A 23,021-nucleotide genomic window follows, 5' to 3' on the forward strand; every position below is an offset into this window, starting at 1 on the left:
GACAGCGTGGCCAGGCGGTACACAAGGCCCAGACCAGTCAACACGGCCACGATGATGTACCTGCACGAGATGGGAGTTATGTAGGTCAGGTGTTGGTGAGGTGAAGTGAGGTTAAAGTTGGATTAGGTTAGGTTGGGTTGGGATGGGTTAGGTTAGGTTAGGTTAGGTTAGAGTTAGGTTGGGTTGGGTTGGGTTTATATTCCGTTTGGTCAGGTTAGTTTGGATCTGTTTAGGTTAGGTTAAGTTTGGTCAAATCACCACACACACACACACACACACACACACACACACACACACACACACACACACACACACACACACACACACACACACACACACACACACACACACACACACACTCACCAGAACCAGAGGAAGATGAATATTTTCTCGTTGAGCACGTTGAGCGGCATGACACACATAGTGGTTTCCTTCTCGAAGCTGCCCGACCTACCCATCTGGTAGAAGATGCAGTTAGTCACCTTGGGGAACACGCGGTCCATGGGGTCGTGCCGCGTCCCGATGTCCTGACCCGTGAAATTCAACACGTCTGTCCCGTATTTCCTGAACTCAAAGCCAAGGAACCTGCAGGAGACAATAGGAGAAATTCTACTTCAGGACAAGGTCTTTTCTTCTACTTCCTCAACTAAGTGATGAGACTTGCTTTAAACATTTCACGCTAACAAGACACCTTTACAATTCAGCACTATTCCTTTTTACTTTTCCCTTAGAGACTGACACCTAAGTGGAGATTCTTTGCATGTGTTTATACCCCTTGGCCGGTGCCCTAGATAATCTGAGCCAGCCATCACATATATATAATGAGTAAACAAAAGCAATATGAGTGCTGTGTAATGAGAGAGAGAAAGAGAAATCAGAAGAGCTAGAAACTGAGGAGGGACACGCGAGGGAATGCTCTTCCTATGACAACACTACCGGCCAACAACTCAACGCAACTCAACTCAACAAAGCTTCCTTACAAGTCAGTGAAGAATATTTGTAGAATGACGTTGACAAAGTTGAGGATCTCGCAGACGATGTACTTGATGGCGTAGGCTTTGTGTTGGTGCAGGTTGATGTTGAAGTAGTCAACCATCAAATCCAGGCGTTTCTTTTTCACGTCTTCGTCCACGATAGGCGTGTTCAGCTCCGACACCAGCATCTTCACCTTGCCGCCCTCCCATATCTTCCAGATGTAGCGAGGCACGTAGAACAGGAGTGCCTGCAGGAGGTGACGCAGCGGTGAGACACACACACACACACACACACACACACACACACACACACACACACACACACACACACACACACACACACACACACACACACACACACACACACACACACTGGAGGGACAGATTTTATATATTTTTTTTCCTTGGGTCGTGTTGTGCAAATATTCAGTGTGGTAGATGACAATTGCAAGAAAGAAATGCGTATTATAAGTGTGTTCCTAACTACAGTCCAAGTGGAGGGATGTGGTGTGTCTCGTGGCCTTTGTCTTGCTCCAGTGTCTGCCTGTGAAACTATCAACCAAATGTCATGATTACCCACTTTACTATTTACCATTTCCGGACCATCTGCTTTTCATTTATCTATATTTTTTTCCTTCTCTCTCTTCCTTTCTTTATTATTTATTCATTATTTTTTCTTGGTGGAGTTAATGTTAATTCGAGGCGTGCTCAAAGATCAGTCACAGTGAATTTTGGACTCTTTCTCCTGAGAGAACATCAGGTTAAGGTACGTTACGTTACATTAGGTCAGGTGGTGCGGAAAGTATAGGCAAGCAGCACACGACTGGTGAGGTCAAGTTATGTTAGGTTAGGTTAGGTTAGATGATATGGATAGTAAATGAGCGACAGACCAGCGTGAATGAGTGAGTGAGTGAGTGAGTGTGGGTGGTTCGGTTGTTTTAGGTTATATACAAATCCGACACTGTAATCCCTAAGGTGTATTTAAGAAGGTTTAACTCACCTGGAAGAAGACGAAGAGAGTCACCCACTGGTAGTATTTGTGGTAATCTCTATCCCCTTGGTTTGATTTCCCGACGCCTTCGTGAGCGAAATCCTTGCCGATTTTACCGTCTAACAGGGATGGCACCGTGTACACGTCGGTGATCCAGCAGTAGGTGTCCAGGACGTCTGAGGCCACACTTCCCACCTCCAGGCAGTCTATGGGGTCGCTGAAGTAATGTTTCTGTGTGAGTAAGAGACTGCTGGCGATGAGCACAAAGGTGGTGGCCTTGTAGTGCAACTTGAAGCTGTTGTTGTCGATGGAGATTCCGTCCGTCTTCAGCAGCAAATGCTTGATTCCTGAGAAGACGTCCGACATGGTGGCGGTGGTTGTGGGACTCCTTGGTGGCGAGTTAGTGCTGCGGTCCTTCGAGTTATGAGTGGTGCTACTACTCTGAGGTACAAACGCTCACTCCAGACTGGTGTACTAGCCACGTATCATCAGAACATACACACACAGGAAACGCATCCTCTTTTCAGTTTTCACTTATTAATAAAACCACGATTGATGATTGATTTCGTCCCCGTGGCTGTGGCGGATAAATCCTGCCACAGTACACGGATGACAACCCCACATGCACCTCCAGGTCAGTGGCTCGCAAAATACCGCCTCGCCCTTGTCGCTAATACTAGAACTTTACCCGCGTCTTGGCAGCTCACCCCAAGACAGTGAAACCCAAGATGTGACGTAATAACACTTAGAAAAATTGTTAAAACAGAACCAAGAATTGTCACTTCACGCCCCACCCCTTTCCGTCTTGTCCCCATTAGGTTTTTTTACTACTCTTACTTCGTCACTTTCTGCTGCCGCCCCCTAGAAACAGATGGATGAATCCAGTAGACGCAGAGTTTGATGGTTGTATGAAAAGAAATGTACATGGTAGGCAGACAGACAGATCAATAGCGTAGACATATAGATGGTTGTGTGAAAGAATATAAAGATGGCTATAAAACTATCACTAGAACCATAGAGACATGAAACAAAACCCTTGTAACTCTCATTAACTTCCACTACATCGCATTGAAGTACCCATAGAGTCACGAACCCCCCTTGAACCTCCAACAAACTTTCATTACAACCTACTGCACTAACTCAAGATCACCAAAACCACCTAGCTCAGAACTTCCATTTTATAAAGCCTAGAATCATAAAAACACACTTGAGAACCTCCAGTGACTCCCATGACAACCTGTTCAAGAGTAACCCTGGTGTAAGGCTGAAGACTGTCTGAAAACGATGCTAAATAACACGTTTTACTCCTACAACCTTGACGCGTGGGAGGGACGTGATGTGAGCAGCCACCCAGATCGTAAGATGCTGGCCAAGAAGAGCTGAATCCGTGACGAAGATCCAGAAAATATGCAGCACTTAATCCACCGTTCAGCCTGCCACACGGGCGCCCCAAAGACACCAACGCCAGGACTACAGCAGAAGGTTAATGACATGCCTCTTGTTCTCAATAAACGACACAGAAATGAAAAGAAACAAGAATACACTATGAAATGTTTGTTTTGATGCAAGAACATTGACCAAGGAGACAAAGAAATGTACACCCAGAGAATCCCACTGAGGTGCCAATTCACAGACCAAAATAAATAAAAGGAAAGAAAACAAGATGGCTCACAAAAAGAAATAATCAAAACTGAAAAGAGTCTTGAGATCTCCATTTTGAAAGAATTTAACCCCTTCAACACTGGGACACATTTTTACCTTGAGATTTGTGTACGATTGGACCATTTTATTGACATTAGAAAGAGTCTATGGAGGTCAGAACATTAATAGCTAGAGTCTTCACCATTTTAATCCCCCACATGAGTTTCTGAAACTGTATAAAATCACCAGATAGTAACTAGAATGAACATAGAAACGCGCCATGGTACTGAAGGGATTAAGTCACAGGATGGGGAAAGATAGAAGCGAGTAGGGAATTCCAGAGCCTCCCGGAGAAAGAAAGGAAAGGCTGACGTTACTGCTTCACTTTACTCACTGGGAGAGGAACGACAGCACGGACGAGGAGGAAGGAAGAGAACGGGAAGAACAAGGAGGAGGAGGATGACGACGATGACGAGAAGTGTTGTTGGTGGTGGTGGTGGTGGTGGTGGTGGTGTATATTACTTTTTTATTTTTATTTTACTCATTATACGAATACGCTATATTTATTTGTTTGTTTTCCTGAATGCTCATAACCAGTCAGAGGAAAATTTTTAACGATAGTGTCCACAAACCAACACACACACACACACACACACACACACACACACACACACACACACACACACACACACACACACACACACACACACACTCTCTCTCTCTCTCTCTCTCTCTCTCTCTCTCTCTCTCTCTCTCTCTCTCTCTCTCTCTCTCTCTCTCTCTCTCTCTCTCTCTCTGCACAGGTGTGAGGGAAGCGTATTTACTCACCTGCCGTTAACGATGGGGTCTTATCTGGTCCATTCAGCGAAGGTCGACCTTGAGAATGTACAGTTTGCAAGTAAATACACGAATAATGGAGGGAGGAATGAATGAATGTTAATTATTATCTTCCTAGCGCCAAGTTTCCACCAGAATCGTAGCAGTCAGTTGGTCGCTTCAGTTAGTCAGTCAATCAGTCAGTCGGTCGGTTATCATACAAGAGTATTTTTTTTTTTTTCCTTTCTTTATCTATTTCTAACTTTTGCGTTGTTCCGTTGTGCGTTTCCGTCCGCATTGTCACGTCAAGGGAAATTCCATTGTCTGCAATATAAAACTATGCTAATGTGTAAAGAGAGTTATGGTAAAAGCAATTAAGTGAGTTTTAACATAAGGAGAATATAAAAACCCACTTAGTTTGAAGTTTCTCATGTCACTTTCCATAATTATAAGTTATGAGTATATGACGGCCAGCAAACAGTGAGTGAGTGAGTGAGTGAGTGGGTGCGTGAGATAGTGAGTGAGTGAGTGAGTGAGTGAGTGAGAGAGAGAGAGAGAGAGAGAGAGAGAGAGAGAGAGAGAGAGAGAGAGAGAGAGAGAGAGAGAGAGAGAGAGAGAGAGAGAGAGAGAGAGTGGTGTGCCTCGCTAGATGAGTACACTGCTGGAAAATCTTAGTGTCTGTACTTCTGCACATTGAATACCATGATTTTTTTATGTAAGAGGGGAAAGCTAGCCCAGGGCAACATAAAACGAAAAAAAAAGGCCCACTAAGTTGTCAGTCCCCTTGCAGGTAAATATCTTCTCTTCCTAGTCTTGTCTATCATTCACTCACAACTCACAACTCACAACCTATAGCTTACAACTCCTCGTCTATGCATCTGAGGAGCCGTGGTTGTTTACTGTCGTGTGTGTGTGTGTGTGTGTGTGTGTGTGTGTGTGTGTGTGTGTGTGTGTGTGTGTGTGTGTGACGGCGCGTTCTAGAAACTGTCGATTTGCAGAAAGTTGAAGGAAAAAGTTGACTGAAAATATGCCAGTGTGACCACCAAACAGCCAGTCAGTCAGTCAGTCAGCCAGCTTCCCAGTCAGTCAACCAGCCCCTCAGTCAGTCAGTCAACCTTCCTTCCAGTCAGTCAGGCAAGCAGAGAGACAGTCAGTCAGTCAATCAATCAGTAAGTCAGTCAGCCATCCTTCCAGTCAGTTAGTCAGTCAACCAACCCCACAATCAGTCAGTCACTCAGTCAGTCAATAAATCAAAATAGCAGCAGGAAGAAAAGTCGTCCCTATTTTATTGTCCTTGTATCTCTCCTCGAGTTCCTTGTTCGTTCATCTTTCACTTGTCCAAAAATAGCTGGTTATCTTTTTTACAATTTTGCATGGTCCTTCCGGAGGCTTCATTTGTGTGTGTGTTGGGGGAGAATGAGGACGTGGTGCGTGTATGTTTACGTTTCTCCAGGGTATGAACTGAGTCACTTGTCCAGAATTAGCTGTTATCTTTTAATAGTTTTGCACTGCCCTTCCGGAGTCTTTCATGTGTTTGTGTGTAGTGGTAGGGGGCGTGGTGCGTTTATGTATATCTCTTTGCTCAGGGTATAAACTACGAAGAAAGAAGTTTACAAGTTGTTTTAGTAATGTCGCTTCTATAACAAGGCCATATTGCGCTGCATAGAGTACAAAGTAGATCACAATGAATGCCTTCTACTCAAAAGTCAATGCTTTCTTGTGTTTTCGTACCTTTTGTGACATTCCTGCGGTGTTGTGAAACGCTGTGTACTCTCACCACGACTGTTTCCAAGTGAATGGATTCTCAAGACTGTTCTAATGAGAGGGAATGCTCATTTTATCACAGAACTTACGAAATACTCTAAAAAAAATAAATTCGTGTTATTTCAGCTGCAGCCTTTTGAAAGTAGTCTAGGTGTGGGGCTGACGTGTTTCAAGCAGAAGTAGTAAGTCCAGTTTTGGCGCGAACGACTCCCTCCATTATTGACATCAGCTAAGAGGGTTCCAGTTAAGATTTATTGATCCTCGCCTGGCCATCACAGGAAACCAGATGTCCCATACCTCCCATACATCTGTTGTTTTCTCCCCTGCATCGATTCCTGCCCTTGTGTCCGCTTCTCGAGGGGCTAAAGTTTGTGTTGGTATCTTCTACTATTTTCGATTAATTTATTCACAAAAACACCTTTTAGCATACCCAAACACACTAAAAAATGCCTTCTAAGACATCCACACATAAAAACACCCTCTAACACACCCAAATACACACAAAAATACCTTCTAGCACACCCAAAACACTCAAGATAGTCCTCACACACTTCAAGTATGGTTCTTTCACTTTGTTTTCTGGAATAATGTGTTTTTCTTTCTTTTTCTTGGTTTCTTTTCTCTATTTTTATTTTTATTTGTCTATCATCATCATCATCTTTTCTTCTTCTTGTCTTCTTAACACGGCACTAATCCAATATTTGTACATACAGCCGTGTCGCTCCCTCTCTGTCCGTGCTTTACGTTCTATTCCATCTACAAGTACTTACAAAGGCTGCCTATCAGTGCCGCGTCAGTTCAGTGTTAGTGTAATCCGTGACGCTTCAGTGACGTCTATTGTCTCACACCCGTTCGGTCTGAGATCAGTTATTTTTAAGATGGCAAAATTTTCAGGCGTTGAATTGACAATGATTGCTGTATTTTTTGATGAAGAAGAACAGGCTGAAAATAAGTTCCACTCCTACCGCTCATATAGGCAGGGTGAAATCAAAAGTTTTTAGTCTTACCAACTTCTCTCCTTTATCTGATTGTTTCAGTCTCTTTCACATCTAAATTGTCATCATCTACATCTATTTTCCTTTCATTTACTCTTGATCTTGCTAAATGGATCTCTCCCCCCATCCTTATGCGGCCACAAAGTGCAAGACTTTCTTCTTACCCTCACCATTACCCTGTCCAGTTCTCTAATGCCGGAGTTCATCAGTATTCCCAGTCATTCATCCCTTTTTCTGGTACACTCTGGAACTCCCTGCCTGCTTCTGTATTTCCACCTTCCTATGATGTGAACTCTATCAAGGAAAGTTTCAAGACACTTATACTCTTGCTTTGGTGGACGCTTTTGTCTTTGTATTGGGCCGGCACAGTAGTGGGAGCTTTCATTGCTATTATTGTTGTTGTTGTTGCCTGCGCTCTTCCTACACGATTAAGAAGAAATTATGCATTCTTAAGTACAAATGCGCACCACTCGGCTGGCATCCGTGAGAGAGAGAGAGAGAGAAACTTTAAAAACAGTTAGCGACAATACTCATTTTCGGAGAACGGAGATGCAACCTGATACTATGACGGAGCGTGGGTGGAAACACGAGTGACACTGAAGGACAGCCAGACACGTCACCGATGCGTCACTGGTCTATGAACAGATTCAGATTTCAGATTCAGATATTATATTATCCACAGATGTGGTTATTACTCAAATTGCAATAAATATTCAGTAATTACAGTAGAATGAAAAACACATGATTAAACAATACATTCATATACATAAAATGAGGTATGATAAGAATACGAGTATAAGGTGTAACAGACATAAAAAGGTAACATTTCTTTAAAAATGACAGTATAATCCTATCTTAAACTTAAACATTACTTGTTAGGAGAATGTGTCTCAAATCATAGCCTCCTCTTTTCATATGGGGTGGATTTAAGATAAGAGAGGCGGGTTGGCTGGCTGGTCTGGCGGACTGTGTTGGATGTGATTGTGTAAGCCAAGGTTATGACCCACAGTGGCTATCATGATCTGATTATTGAGGGTACACTGCGTCACCCCTAGCTGCCCCTGTCCCCCCGCCCCCTCTCTCTCTCTCTCGTCTTTGGTTTCATCCCGTTGTTTCGTCATTCCCTTATCCTCATGTGCTGTTTTCTTGGTATTCTTTATTTTCTTATTTTCGTGATATTATCCAGCTTCGTCTTGCCATGTTAATGCAGTGTGTGTGTGTGTGTGTGTGTGTGTGTAATTCACCTCGGTTGTCTGCTGGTCACCCAGCCAGTCTTCCCCATTACGGAGCGAGCTCAGAGCTCATAGACCGATCTTCGGGTAGAACTGAGACAGCACACTCCACACACCGGGAAAGCGAGGCCACAACCCCTCGAGTTACATCCCGTACCTATTTACTGCTAGCTGAACAGGGGCCACACATTAAGAGGCTTGCCCATCTGCCTCGCCCGGGACTCGCGTGTGTGTTTGTTTGTTTGTTTACGCGCGCAATATGCTCTTTGTTGTCTAGTGTGTGTGCGTCCGGTTGTCTCCTTTCCTGTGCCTTTTTTTTTTTTTTTTTTTTTGTGCGCGCTTTACAGGCTGCTCTCTCTCTCTCTCTCTATTTCATTTTTCTTCGAAGCTGCTACTAATCGGACAATATTGTAATTCTGCTCCCGTTTTGCTGGTTACTTTGATATTTACATGCAAACTTATTCCCATGTAGTGTTTGATGGTCTATTTTCATCCCCTTCATGTATACAAACCTTGATTTCTCTTTCACATGGCTGCTCTTCAGTATTTTATTAATTATTCATTGCTTCCTCCCACCCTGGTTAATGTTCTTACCACGTGTTCAAGCCTCCCTCCTTTCCTCCACGGCACTTCATGGCGTAGTACTTGGGATGAGTGAGACACGGAACTGACAATATACATTTTTATTACTCATTCATACACGTGTTCACAGCTGCAGCACCTTCCTTCCCTCCTTGGCTTGGCGTTCGTAGGCACCGACGCTTATCAACATCAACTAACTGCCTTAACTGACAAACACTCATTACATAAATGACACGTACAGTAACAATCTAAACAAAAAAAGGGACATAATTTACATGCATCCTGTGAGTAATTTCTTCTCTTAGTCCAAGCAATGTCGTACAGAAATACTTCCTTACACAAAACTTACAAGCTGCTCTTACCAAAATAAGTAGAAAATACCTCCAGCTTCTAACGTTAAGTCAATCAAAGGTTCAGTCACATCATTACAAGTAGCGGATGACTTAACTAGCCTCGTGCCATACCTCGCAGTGCTCCTCGGTTCGTGGCGGCAGTAACACCCGAAGAAACGCTACAGATAATGCTTCCGCCCACACGAACTCCCCAGCAGGGTACGACAGAGGCTAAACTAGTGGAAATGCATTGTTTATACATGCTGGAAGACTGGTAAAAATGGATCATGAACACACCTAAGCTATAACAGATGGAAAACATAAAATAAATTGAAGATAGATAAAAGTTTTGAGCACAAGACTCACTGACGTCCAGCAGTTGTTACACGGCGCACTGTGTGATTTGCTTGCTTCCCGTCATTAAAGACAACCCTTCCCGCGCCACTGCAGCGAATGGAGAGGGCCAGTGTTAGGTGTGTTCAGTACCACCCCCCGCACACTACTGGCTACGCTACTCTTGTTGACCTTAGCGACACTACTTGCTTTTCTTTGTTATGAGATTTGTATGACCCCCATGCATCATTACCCCATGGCGTCCCTCCCCTCCCCTACCACTGGTGTACTGGCCCCTCCATTCACCTAGCACCTCACTCCCTCTTTTACTTCCTTACCCCTGCTCTACTGAGAATAACTTTAAAACGAGCATTAGTACAAAAAAGTGTCCTAATGTAGGAACAAAGGTCCATATAAATACACTTATCAAACAGCAGCCACAGCAAGAATAATAATAAAATTAACACTAAAAAAGAACCAATTTGAATAGCATCCTAAGAGTGAGTTTTATCATATTCCGTCCACTTAGTTGTCATGGTCAGCATAACTCAACACCGTTCACTTGTGCTGTTCCATTGGTGGCACTTGTGATGAAGGGCGAGGCTTAGACCGGGCCCTTTCCTTGGAGCTTGTTGGCCAGGTCAGTGATGAACTCTTTGTAAATCAGAGGGTCCATGTTCTTGGCTGGACAGGAAAGAGAAAAGAAGAGGAAAATAATGTTAAGTCCAAGGAAAAGTAATCACATTCCCTCCTTGTTTAAGTGACAATTTCAGAAAAGTTAAAATCACACCAGGAAAAGACAGAAATTAATCAACCTTCCTATTTTTTAAGCCAAAATTTAGTCTCAACTAGGAAAAAAATACAATAATCACATCAAGGAAAAAGCAGAAATCAAAACTACTCTATTTTTAAGCCGCAATCTAGCCTCACCTAATTTCCGCGTAAAAATAACAGTAAATGAACCAATAAAAGCACCACTAATGACCCAATCAGTATTACTCACCTAACTGGTAAAGCACAAACCAGTCACCGATCTGGCACTTGCGCGAGATGGCCTCCACATTGTCAGAGGAGGCGAGGCGGGAGCGAGTCCTCAGCAAGATCTGGCGGAAGGCGGGAGTGAAAGTGGCCAGGCGGTACAGCAGACCCACCCCGGACACCACAGCCACGATGATAAACCTGAGGGACACACACACACGCGCTCTTATTAACAGTGGCAAAAGAAGCGTAGTATGAACAGGAGAGAAAGGGAAAGATATAAATAAAAAAAGGAAAAAATGCCAGCTTACATTGACGGATAAAAGAAAACATCCTACATACACACGCGCGCTTTTTAGTGGTAGAATATCAAACGAGGACTCTTTTAAGTGGTAGAATACCAAACGAGGGCTCTTTAAGTGGTAGAATATCAAACGAGCGCTCTTTAAGTGGTTGAATATCAAACGAGGGCTCTTTAAGTGGTAGAACACACGCAAGCTCTTATTAACAGTGGCAAATTATGAACTGAAGGGTGAAGAGTAAAAAGCCTGAAGCCACACACATACGCTCTTGTTAGTGACAAAACAACACACGCGTTTTTATTAACAATGGCAAAAGTAGGAAGAGTAGTATGAACAGAAGAAAGGGAAAGATTAAGAAAAAAAAAGAATGCCAGTTTATATTGACGGATAAAAGAAAAAAATCCTGTATACACACGCACGCACGTAGAATATCACACGTGCGTTCTTTATGAATAGAAGAGTAAAAATCCTGGAGACACGCTCTTTTTAGTAGTAGAACAATACACACGCGCTCTTGTTACATAGGTAAAAAGTAGGAACCCTATATGAACAGAAGAATAAATGGAAAAAGAAAAAAAAGGGAAGAAAAACGCCAATGTAGATAGACAGATAAAAGAAAAACAAAGAAAAATCCTGGAGACGCGCTGGTTAGTGCAGAACACACGCACTTTTATTATAGTAGCAAAACCAGTAACCGTATTGTGAAAAGAAGGGAAAAAAAAAAAGTTTCCATTGACATAAAATAAAAATATTAAAAAAAGAGGATGCATCACACAGCTACATGCCCGTTAAAAGACTCGCCAGTACATACAAAAAGTTGTCCGCTACAGGACCGCTAATGGGAAAGCGATAAAAAAAAGTTTACGCAATGTGAAGGGATGAGAGAAATGAACGTTACCCCAAAAAAGCCGTCAGATGTGTCCGTGGTGTGGTGAGACGCGGCAAAAGTTGAATGACAGTTGAAATTGTAGTGGTAGTAGAAGAGGACGAGGAAGAGGAGGAAGTATGGTGGTGTAGGAAGAGGAGGAAGTATGGTGGTGTAGGAAGATGAGAAGTATGTAGGGATAAAAGGAAGAAAAGTAGGAGTAAGGAGAAGAGCTGGAGGAGCAGGAAAAAAAGGTGAAGAGGAGACGTAAGAAAATAAGGACACTGAAAAAAAAAAAAAAAAAAAAAAAAGAGTTTGAGGAGGGATAAAGAGACATAAGAGGAGGAAGGTAAAGAAAAATAAGGAGCATAGGTAGGAAGAATAATTTGAGGAGGATAGGAGACGAGAGAAAAAAGAAAATTAGCAGGAAGAAGAGTTTGAAAAGTTGTTGACATAAAAGGTGAAAAAAGTGAGTAGGAAAAAGAGTTTGAATAGGGAAAAAAGAAGATGATAAAGAAAAAAAAATAGGAGTAGGAAGAAGAGTTGGAGGAGAGAATAAGAGAAGTTAGAGCTCGGGGAAGACAGAAATAATAGGCGTAACTTGAGCTTCTAACAAACAGTACCACAAACCACTAAAACAAAGCACTGTGGGGAGTAAGAAGAGATGGGAGGAGGAGGAGGAGAAGAAATAGTTGGGAGGAGAGGTAGACTAGGAGAAATAAGAGATAAAGGAAAACAAAGAAAAAATAAATAGTTCATAAGACATAAACAAACTAACACAAAGCACCAAAACAAAACACTATAGGAGTAAGAAGAGGTGGGAGAAATAGAGATGGGAGGAAGAGTGGAAGAAATAGGAGATAGAGAAAAACAAAGATAAAATAGCTGTAACTTGTGAAGACCCAAAGAATACCAAAACAAAGCACTGTAGGAGTAAGAAGAGGTGACAGAAATAAAGTTAGGAGAGGGAGATGAAATAAGAGATGGAGGAAAAAAATAGATGTAACTATGCATAAGACCCAAACAAACAGTACCACAAAGCAACAAAAAAAAAAAAAAAAAAAAAAAAACTGCAGGAGTAAGAACAAGAGATGGGAGAAATAGAGTTTGGGAGGAGAGGTAGGAGAGATAAAAAGATGGAGGAAAACAAAGAAACACCAGCTGTAATTATGCATGACCCAAACAAATAGTACCACAAAGCATGACAAAGCATCGTAACACTCACCAGAACCAGAGGAAAATGTAGATCTTTTCGTTGAAGATGTTGAGCGGCAAGACACACAGACCGTCATGCCTCTCGATGGAGCCCGAAGCTCCGTACTTGTGGAAGGTGCACTTGGCCACCTTAGGGAACACCTCGTCCATCGGGTCGTGGCGGGTACCTAACTCCTGCTCGCTGAATTCTATGACTCGAGTTCCGTACGTGGTGAACTCATAGCCCAGGAACCTGTAGACACAAACACACACACACGGGTCATTATTGCCGCAGCCTTCATCTTTCACCGCCTACACTCACAACAAATCATCACAGTGCCTCTTGGAAACCTTATTCATGCCTCACTGTAATCTCTGGAAAGGTACTTCTTAGAATATAAGTGGAGGTGGTGTCATTTTTTTTTTTCGTCCCTTTCCTTCCCTATTGTAAAACTAAAAAAAATTCTCTCTCTCTCTCTCTCTCTAAAAATTACCAATGTTGCCTTAGAAACATTACTTGTGTGGTCAAAGCCTTTTAAAATGCAGTACAGGCCTGTTTGTTTTGTCCAAGACCCTCCCCCCCCCTCTCCCTCTCTCTCTCTCTCTCTCTCTCTCTCTCTCTCTCTCTCTCTCTTACTTGTCAGTGAAGTAGATCTGGCCAATGACGTTGATGAAGTTGAGCAGCTCGCAGGCAAAGAATCTGAAGGCGTAGAAGTTATGATTGTGAAGGTTGAGGCTGAAGTAATCCACCAACATGGCCTTGCGTTCTCTCTTCACGTCATCGTCCAGGATGGGAGTGTTCAGCTGCATCACGAGCATCTCCACCTTGCCACCCTCCCAGATCTTCCACAAGTAGCGCGGCACGTAGAACATAATGGCCTGGAATCACATAACAAAACAAACGATCAGTAAGCAAAACGAGTCCTTCCTCTACTACAAGGCTCACCACACAAGGCTACACTAACATCATCAGCCTTGCTAATAGGGATGCCACACTGCCTCTCTCTCTTCCTCATGATTGCCTATCTACCCGCCTATCTATCAGTCCCATCCCTGTAGCTACTCCTTCCTCACCGTCGGTTCCTTATCACTTCCCCTTCCATCACCGACAAAACAAGCCAGATAACACCGCCCTGATAATCTTAAATGTAATTACGTATTTACTTAAAGGTACGCTGTCTCACGGATGATGTTTTAATTTTTGTTGCCAAATTATATACTCAACTTGTAACACTCAGACGTTTAGGCATGGTAAATGATCAAAATGACGTGAGGAAGGGAGGAAATGTAGCACAATCGTATTGAACCGGAGTGATTGCCGCCACAGATGTTAGACCAAATTTGCGCGCAACATTTAACCCCGAGTACCACGACGCGTTTCCATATTGATTGTGCTTACTATTTGGTGATTTTATACAACTTCAGGAATTTATGTGGGGGATTAAAATAGTGAAGACTGTGGCCATTAATCTTCTGACTATAGACCCTTCCTAATGTCAATAAAATAGTCTAATCGTACACAAATTTCAAGGTTAAAATGTGTCCCAGTATTGAAGGGTTAATCGGGGTAATATTATGGTCAATGCCTTACTGTCGTTGAACTGCCAGGGTCATGGAGCGCTTAACGGTAGAGAAGAGTGGCGTTGCAGTATTAACATACATCAGGAAGGCACAGAATTTATAATGAACTGAAGGTGTAGCAACAGAAACCTTAAAAAAAATACTGTACTAAAAGAGTTAAAAAAAAAAAAAAAGCAATAGGAACCGAAATCTTGGGAGTAAAAAAAACGATAAATAAATAAATCAGAGGTAAATTAAGTAATTAACTGTATTACCGGAAAAATTATTGGGGAAAGCTGAAGGCGTGGTAGGACTGAGGGCAGAGTAACCAATCACCCATACAATAAATAAATAGAAAAATAATAAATAAAATAAGTGGTAAGACGGGAAATTGCACAGAGCGACGTTCAGGTTCAGTCAGGCAGATTAACGTTCACTGAATACATAACGCACAAACAACGATGGAGGGAAATATTGCATTCCTCAACACATTCTAAGAGACAAGAACAGTGATGATACAAACCCTACTACTACTTTTTCTCATTTTCTTCCTCCTCCTACGATATTTTTTTCTTCCATCCTCCTCCTCCTACTACTACTATTTTTTTTCCTTCCATCTTCGCCTACCACTACCACAACAATAACTACACCTACTACTACCTCTTCCTTCCACCTTCCATTTCTTCCTCTCTCAAGCTCCTCCTCCTACAAATAATAATGCTAGTACGAGTATTAGTATTTCAAAGGAGCATATGGGTGGCGTACGCCCTTCTGTGCTTCCTGTGTGCTTTGTTTGGGCGGCGCTAACAGGTGGTGGGCGGCGCGAGTCATGGATAGTTTTGTGGATCCGAACCTTTCTTGTAGTACTCTTTAGATTCTCATTGATACACTTACCAAACATAGGATTCTTATTATCATGGATGGTTAGCGGCAGCGTTGCCTTCGTTCAAACGCGAGTGATCTGAATGCACGCACTCCCACCGTCAGTCCTAACAAGGCGACGCCACTTTCCCTGCTTCAACCACCGCTCTAGTCACATCACAAACACACTGTACTTGTATAATACTACTCAACTGTTCTTCCTTAACTACTTTTCCTATGTGGTACTTCAAATTGAGGTTACATAATGGCAGTAACAGCTAAATGCATCTGCTCCACACACCGCATCATTTTCCTGAAGTGTTCACTCTCGTGGCCCGCTCCCCATAGCACAAGTTATAAAGTCAATGATATAAGTGGTCAAACAGGTATCGGGAAGTGGCACTAGTAGAAATGCGGCGCCCACCTAATTACCGATGCTCGTAACGAATTTGAGTGGTCTGAGCTTCCATTCAAGTAATTCCGTAGCTTGTTTTATTGATGGACATAACACAGCATGCACAAGTGGCGGTGTGGTATACTGACCTGCAGGTAGAGGAACAGCGTGACCCACTGGTAGTACTTGTGGTGCCTGGTTTCGTGTTCATTGTCCTGCCCGTGGAGGTTAGGGTTGGAGATGCCCGGGTGAGGTACCACGACGCCCAGCTCTGCCCCGGTGAGAGCAGGGATGGTGTAGGTGGAGTGGATCCAGCAGTAGGTGTCCATGATGTCTGCCCTCACGCCCTCCACAATGCAGTCGATGGGGTCGCCGAAGTATTGTTTCTGCGTGATGAGCAAGCTGAAGGCCACCAGGATGAACATGGTGCCCTTGTAGTGTAACCGGAATATATTGTTGTCGATACTAACGCTGTCGATCTTTAGTAGACCGCGTATCGAGCCGAACACGTCATACATTTTGCCGGGTGTTGTCTTCACTCACAGCACCAGCAAGAGTTCACTCAGTAACGAGTCGCAGCGCAGCACTACTAGTCCCTGCGGGTGCTGACGCCACACTCCCGGCTGATCAGCGGGCTAGCCTCGCGCCGCCCACCAGACCGGCCCGTTCCGGAAAACAAGGAACGCGGGGCATCACTTCATGGCGGCGGCGGCGGTGGGAGAGGCGGAAAGTGCCCACATTAATCTTGCTGTAATTCACACCAAGTGGTTATTGATGACTATAGAAGGATGTTTACTGTTTGTGCACCTGTATGTGAGGAATATGGTGAATGCAAGTAATTGTAATGAAGGTGTGGTGCTGGTGGGTGGATGGGTGGTGGCGGGGCTTGGCGGGGAGGGAGGTGGCTTTGAGGGTCAACAGGGTAGAGTCACCTGTCGCCGGGAGTCCTTATTTAATATACAACTGTAGGTGCCTCGGTCACCCTCACGAACGGGGATAATGAAGCGTTGTGAAACATCCGTGATTCCCCTTATCTCGGAAGAAGAGCTAGGCGGGAATGATAAGACAAGGAAATGTTAACATCTGGCAGCGGGTGGCAATATTGGCGGCGGGAAAGCTCACGTAGCCAAGTCGCCGCTGTCCCGCTGCTGGCCTGCTCCTCCCCGCCCTGCCCACTCCTACGCGGATAACTTAAATGCAGCAGACAGAACTTATCCGCACACACTCATTATTTCCCGCTAAACATGAACACTGCTAAAATCGGCCACCCACATTATGCTACCAGCTCATTATCATTATCTTCTTTCTAGATAAACAGCTTGGCTGCTTCAATCATATCACATTCGTATTATTTATTGGTGTATGTCCTTTGTTAATGAAATAATAAGTTGAAAAGTCTGGTAAATCAATTATTAATCTTGTATATTTTGGGAAGGTATTAAAAGCCACAAACACCGCTTTAGGTATACAACCGCATATATATTACAAAACTTGATGTCATAGTTGAGTAAAGAGAGGGCCAGTTACCACATTGTACGTGCCAGCAGGGGAAACTTTCAGTCAGTTGTTGACCCGTGCATGGCAGGCCCCGCCCACTTACTCTCCCCCACCATGTCACCACCCACAACCCCTTCCCTCCCTCCCGCCCATCAGCGGCGCAGCCCTTTAAAATTCACCAACTCTTCTTGAGGCGTGTTCGCAACGGTTGAGTTTGACTGCATTCTTTGGATGATAAATCGGTATATAGTGCAGTGCATGCTACGGTAGATGATGGACTGAATTAACTTTTTCGAAACTGTCGCCGAGAGAGGCGAAAAGAAAGTTGGTCTTTGTCCTGCTGTGTAGCAGTGGTTGTAATGCTGTAATGACTCGAACACTCTTTACATTAAGAAAGATTGCTCCTATTCTAGTCTACCTAATGTGATTATTGGTGAGTTTTGCCAATTTGTAGGTTTCTTTTTTTCTCTTTAGTATTCATAGTCGTCGTAATTTTACGTTTGTCAGGCTTTGGCTAACGTACTAAGTGCAACCGCTCTCTCTCTCTCTCTCTCTCTCTCTCTCTCTCTCTCTCTCTCTCTTAAAGTAACCCACTTCCCTGCAAGGCACTTTTACCACCGTGTTGCAGGGTTGCCAGAACGTGCCAAAAATGGCATTTTTTGCCATAAATTTAACATTTTTCGAAAATATGCCTTTTTTCTTTGGCAGTAGTATAATGGTGCCATAAAAATGCCAATCTTTGTCGCAGAGTTGCCATGAAATGCCAAAAATTACAATTGCGTGTATATGACTGGAACCAAAAATCATACCCGTATCGCGTCATTCGCGTATTTTTGGTGTAATGTTTATAACTTTAAGAATGCAACAGGTACGTGCTGCTTCAGAACTTTGGCAAAATTAGTCTTAGATAAGTTATGCCTACCTATTTCAAATGCATATGTTGAGAGAGTTTTTAGTCAGGCTACCCTTGCAAAGACTAAGGTAAGAAATAAGATGGGGCACAAGTTATTAAAAAGCATTTTGATGATTAGATCACACCTGATGTTGAATAATTTTTGTTGCAAGGATTTTGTTGTAACAGAAGAGATGGTAAATAGATTCAATTCAAGTATGTATGCACATGATACAAATGAAGATGATGCTGATACATTTGATGATGTTGAATTAATTTCTGAAATTTTGCAGGAATAAGTGTGTGTGTGTGTGTGTGTGTGTGTGTGTGTGTGTGTGTGTGTTAATATCAGCCCAAAACAGTAGCATTATTTTCAATAAAGGATTATCGCTTTTAAACAGGTAAAGTTTTTTTTTTTATAATTTGAAAAGATTTAATATTTATTTTAAATAAAGGATTGTAATTTTTTATTTTAATTTTCTCTTTCCCTTGATAAGTGCCATAAACTCTGCCATTTTCGAAAAAAAAATTGCCATAAAATGCCAAAAATCATGAGCACAGCAGCCAATGAAATATTGCGGGACCTGGCAACCCTGCCGTGTTGGTGAGGCACGGTGGGCTTGGGCCAGTGAGAGTCGTGCGGCCCGCGCACCTGGCGACCTTTCATCAGCCCCGCCCTGTTGCGCCCGGCCTCAGGGTTATCACGTAATGCACCGAATGTAGACAGTGTGTGCAGCAGGGAGTAGACATGGGACGTCCCTTGCTTCTTATCTTTTTTAGTTATCTCGGATTTATTACGTCAGTTTTGACTTCTACCACAGTTGTGAAAAAGTAAAGATTATCTCACTAAAAGTTCCAGGTAAAGAATTTCCCTCGCCGGAAACCTCTCTTGCTCATTATCTTTGCCTTGGCCAAGAACCTCCATGGTTCACCTGAAGCAGCAGCAGCAGCAGCCAGCGGCGGGGCGGCCGCGTAGCTTCGCATGGATGGACATGCTCACAGGATGTTCACTGGGGCGGCGCACGCACCATGACTGCACCTAAAGCTGAAATGTGGCGATGGGCGGGAACAAAATGGTGTAGACATTTTTTTTTTTTTCGTTCATATCTGTTTTCATACAATTTGCAAATTCAAAATATTTCAAGATGGCGACCGGTCGAAGACCTATAGCAGTCATTCACAAGCACGATCCTCGAAAGTCACTAACTCACTCGATCGCTAGTACCGTACTACGGTAAATATTATACTAATCGTCTGATAGAGTGAGGTTGTTCGTGTTGCGTAGTACACGTCATTGTCATTGTACTTTTCTACTCTTGCGGTATAGAGTTCTATAGAATAATGAAGTTACTGATATCTCTTCAAGTGCGTTGTAGTAAGTGTCTGTAGAATGTGGCTCACTTCCTTGCTTGCAACATACGGAATATAATAGGCATTCTATAATAGGATTACAGTTTTCTTGAATAGATCACGGCCTCAGATAATAATTAACATGGCATTCCTAGGGAATAAGGCCAGTGTAGTGGCTCCTGCCGCTCTCTCTCTCTCTCTCTCTCTCTCTCTCCTGAAAGTAGTACTTGCAGCATCACGATCAGGAGATGCCAACTGGGAGGTGACACGTCAATGTTAGATATTTTACAACAACCAATGCCGTCAGCCACACCAGGCCGTGACATCCGGGAGTAACATGATAACCCCTCAGAGCTCTCGGCATGACACTTTCCATAAAGAAAAGTAGATCCAAAATATTTACATCAAATAAGGTGCAACATGCAGCAGTTTCATTGACATCACTGTAATGTAAAACAGTAGGTGCACTATGCACAAATTAACTATAGGCTATTAATATTATCAGTCACTCATTCACCTTATTTTATATATATATATATATATATATATATATATATATATATATATATATATATATATATATATATATATAATGCCCCTTACACACTTCGCAGTCCTTGACATACTGTAGTACCTTATTCTATGTCTTCCGCAGCAGCTTTCCTCGTTTTCTCGTCATTTTTAGTTACACGTATGTAGCCTACACCGCCCAAATATATCGTTAAATTATACAATGATGAAAGAAAAATGCATGAAGCTTAAATAGCTGTCCTGCACGCGCTTGGATGCTTGGCCTGATTTCCCTACTTAGTAATGGATAACTATTCTTGCCATAACTTAAGTATAGCTTCAACTAAAACTTCTTGGGTATGAATTCACCACGAATAAATCAATGAGGCTTAATTCGGCAGTTTTCTTGCCTCGATAGCAATCAGCAATTTCATTCATTCATCCGATAGTGGAGAACAACACATGGAGTAGCAGCTCCGATCACACTATACAGCTCCTGCCTTCCCAATGTATTGCAAAGGGGCAAACATGATGAGCATGGATTTCGGATTTCAAGATACAACAGACCTTTAGGTCCTAATTTAGACATCACATTATCTGCAGTCCTTTTGTGATGAGATGGTGCCATGTCGCGGTTACCTTAATTTTCTAAGTGGCCATCAGCCTGACAGATACACACATTAATAACATGCAGTGGTACTCACTTTACAAACCTTCAAAGGAAGAGATAACAGTAATGATGTGTCCCTTCCTCCCTTATTATGAATAATCTTTGCATAATAACTCAATTTTTTTTTACTCTGCACATCTGCACTTTACTATAGTTTCTGTAAATAAGAAATGAGAAAATGCACAACAGCAGAGGCCTTATGTACCAGCCTCCTCCACCAGTCACAAGACAACCGGCCTGACCCTTAACTTAATAATTACACTTTGCAAAAGAATCATAAGAATCTGCATGTTGACTATCTCCTTTTTAACATAACAACCTGATGTAGAGAAAGACACTGTTTATCTGACCAAGACACTTCTGAAAGATGAATAGTTCAGACACGACATCCATGCTTTGTCTCATTACAGAACTGAAAAGACAATTGGCAGGAAGAGCAGTTTCCTTGCTTCATTGTCTTAGCTGCCCTTTATGACAGAGATCATGATGACTTCTTCCTAGACAGTGTGCAGCAAGACATACATCCCTGTCATAGAGGAAAAGAAAACTGCTGGACCATCAGTAGTTCACCCAACACTTTTGTGTGGCATTGTTCAGCTCACTGAACAGCAATCCACCAGCTGCCCCAATACAATAACACACAAGATAATCTGTGAAGTGGTCAGAACACCAGGCCAGCAGTGAGGCAGTGTTCCTGCAGCAGTGCATGGTGGTGGCACAGCATTGCAGTGACAAGCACACACCACAGCACATTAATAGTAACACTGAACAAACAAACCATCCTTACATTAGTGAGTTGGTGGTTAACAAATGTGTTAATAGGTTAGTTGAAAGCCATAACTGCCATGTATTAAAAGCATCTATTACAAAAATAGAATGCTGATCTTTTCCTTGTACCATATAAAGGTCTATATATTCATCTGTGTTCCTGAACTCTTATGATGCTCAAGGTGAATTGTAATACCCTGATCAATATCTCCTTTTACCAGAACTCATAATGTAGGTTCCTGATCATCCAATCTAAAAGTGGATACAAATTGAATGTATCACTCACACAAATGACATTAATAAATATGTTTATCAGTAAAAGGACAACAGCATTCAAGGTTTTAGGGAAGGCTGATGCACACACATCTGTGCCATCATAATGATCAAAAAGCATAAATAAATTCCACACATTGATAATAACAGGTAGTTTATTCAATATGGACTGTAACGTCATAATTTCTCAAAGGTGATTAATTTTGTACACACTTTTGGTCTACAAATAATTGAATCTAAATATGAATAGTAAATGTATGCAGTTATTATCCTTACATGGTGTGTGTCTGAAGACTGGTGATTGCTGTAAGGTCAGGCTTGCTGCTGGGGGAGCATGGGAAGAAAATTAATCTTTGGGAGAACAGAAAGGCCAAGAAGAAAAGGCATCTGGCTGCAGTAGATGTTATTCTGGCAAGCCAATGTGACAAACTGAACTAGCAATTGGTTTTATTTGTGGTATTTTGTCATTCACAATAATGTAACTTGATTGGATTTCTCATAATCAGTGTGATTCAAATAATATGCTAATATGTAAATGCATCCATCTTCTTCACTTCTCTTGAAGATTAAAGGAGTAATCTCAGCAAATATGTGACATGAGTATACATTTTTCACAGCCAAGAATGGAAGAGCCTGGACTAATGTTGAAAACTTGTACAAGAAAATTAAGTATTGATTGTAATATACATTATACATTCTGAACACATTTTGGTTTATGATTTCCTTAGAATTTGTCTAACTATATCAGATCCATATGAAATAACTGGCATTTGCCTATTATTACACATCATAAGTGGTTGTATTGTTATCTCATACGTGGCTGCATTATCGTCATTATTACTATTATTATTGTTAGTTTTGTAAGAGCAAATGAGAAATACAACTATTTTTTCTCCATAGCGCCTTGAAAGAGTGACAGGTTATATCAAGCTTAAGAAGATCCATGTTCAGTGATGGACTGAGGACAGTTGTGTGTGAAGTATTAGTGTCATGTTCACATGCTAGCTCTGGTATCCATTATTTGTGAAGCAGAAACAGTAACAGGGAAAAAGTTCAATTAGCAAAGCAGCATGAGCATAAGGATCTGGTTGAGTCTTGGGCAGTGATTGACAGATAAGATCTTCTCTACTATAAAAGTATTTCCAAATCCAGTTAGTGTAGATAAAAAATTGTAAAAAATGCCTCTCTTTGAGGCTGATTTTGACACATCTGTGCAATGTCTTGTTAGATTAGTCATTCAAAACACC

The 23,021-nt window shown here is 42.3% G+C and overlaps 2 protein-coding genes across 2 annotated transcripts in view; both read right to left on the reverse strand.

Moving 5' to 3' along the window:
* Positions 1-2,453, reverse strand: part of LOC123507813 (innexin inx2-like) — a 3,967-nt gene extending 1,514 nt beyond the window's left edge. Inside the window, exons 1-4 of the mRNA XM_045261022.1 lie at positions 1,975-2,453; positions 981-1,222; positions 364-585; positions 1-60 (exon numbers count right to left, since the gene is read on the reverse strand). The exon at positions 1-60 is cut by the window's left edge and continues 116 nt beyond it. Coding sequence (XP_045116957.1) covers positions 1-60; positions 364-585; positions 981-1,222; positions 1,975-2,331 — 881 coding nt within the window. The 5' untranslated portion in view covers positions 2,332-2,453. The remainder of the gene's footprint in view (positions 61-363; positions 586-980; positions 1,223-1,974) is intronic.
* Positions 2,454-9,081: 6,628 nt separating this feature from the next.
* Positions 9,082-20,031, reverse strand: LOC123507812 (innexin inx2-like). The gene is made up of 6 exons (XM_045261021.1): positions 19,136-20,031; positions 15,964-16,562; positions 13,637-13,878; positions 13,031-13,252; positions 10,664-10,839; positions 9,082-10,344 (listed from the first exon to the last, which is right to left on the reverse strand). The coding sequence occupies exons 2-6, from the start codon at positions 16,330-16,332 to the stop codon at positions 10,265-10,267; spliced, it is 1,089 nt and encodes a 362-aa protein (XP_045116956.1). The 5' UTR covers positions 16,333-16,562; positions 19,136-20,031; the 3' UTR covers positions 9,082-10,264.
* Positions 20,032-23,021: the final 2,990 nt, after the last annotated feature.

The sequence above is a fragment of the Portunus trituberculatus genome, chromosome 23, assembly GCF_017591435.1.
Source record: "Portunus trituberculatus isolate SZX2019 chromosome 23, ASM1759143v1, whole genome shotgun sequence".
Lineage (NCBI taxonomy): Eukaryota > Metazoa > Arthropoda > Malacostraca > Decapoda > Portunidae > Portunus > Portunus trituberculatus.

Bases quoted from the DNA above. Each gene is read 5' to 3' on its own strand.
- LOC123507812 (XM_045261021.1), bottom strand. From the start codon at position 16,332: ATGTATGACGTGTTCGGCTCGATACGCGGTCTACTAAAGATCGACAGC. The intron at 13,253-13,636 runs GTAAGAGAGAGA...TTGTGTCTACAG, and splicing joins CAGATCTACTTCACTGACAA to GTTCCTGGGCTATGAGTTCA. The intron at 10,840-13,030 runs GTGAGTGTTACG...TGTGTCCCTCAG, and splicing joins TACATTTTCCTCTGGTTCTG to GTTTATCATCGTGGCTGTGG.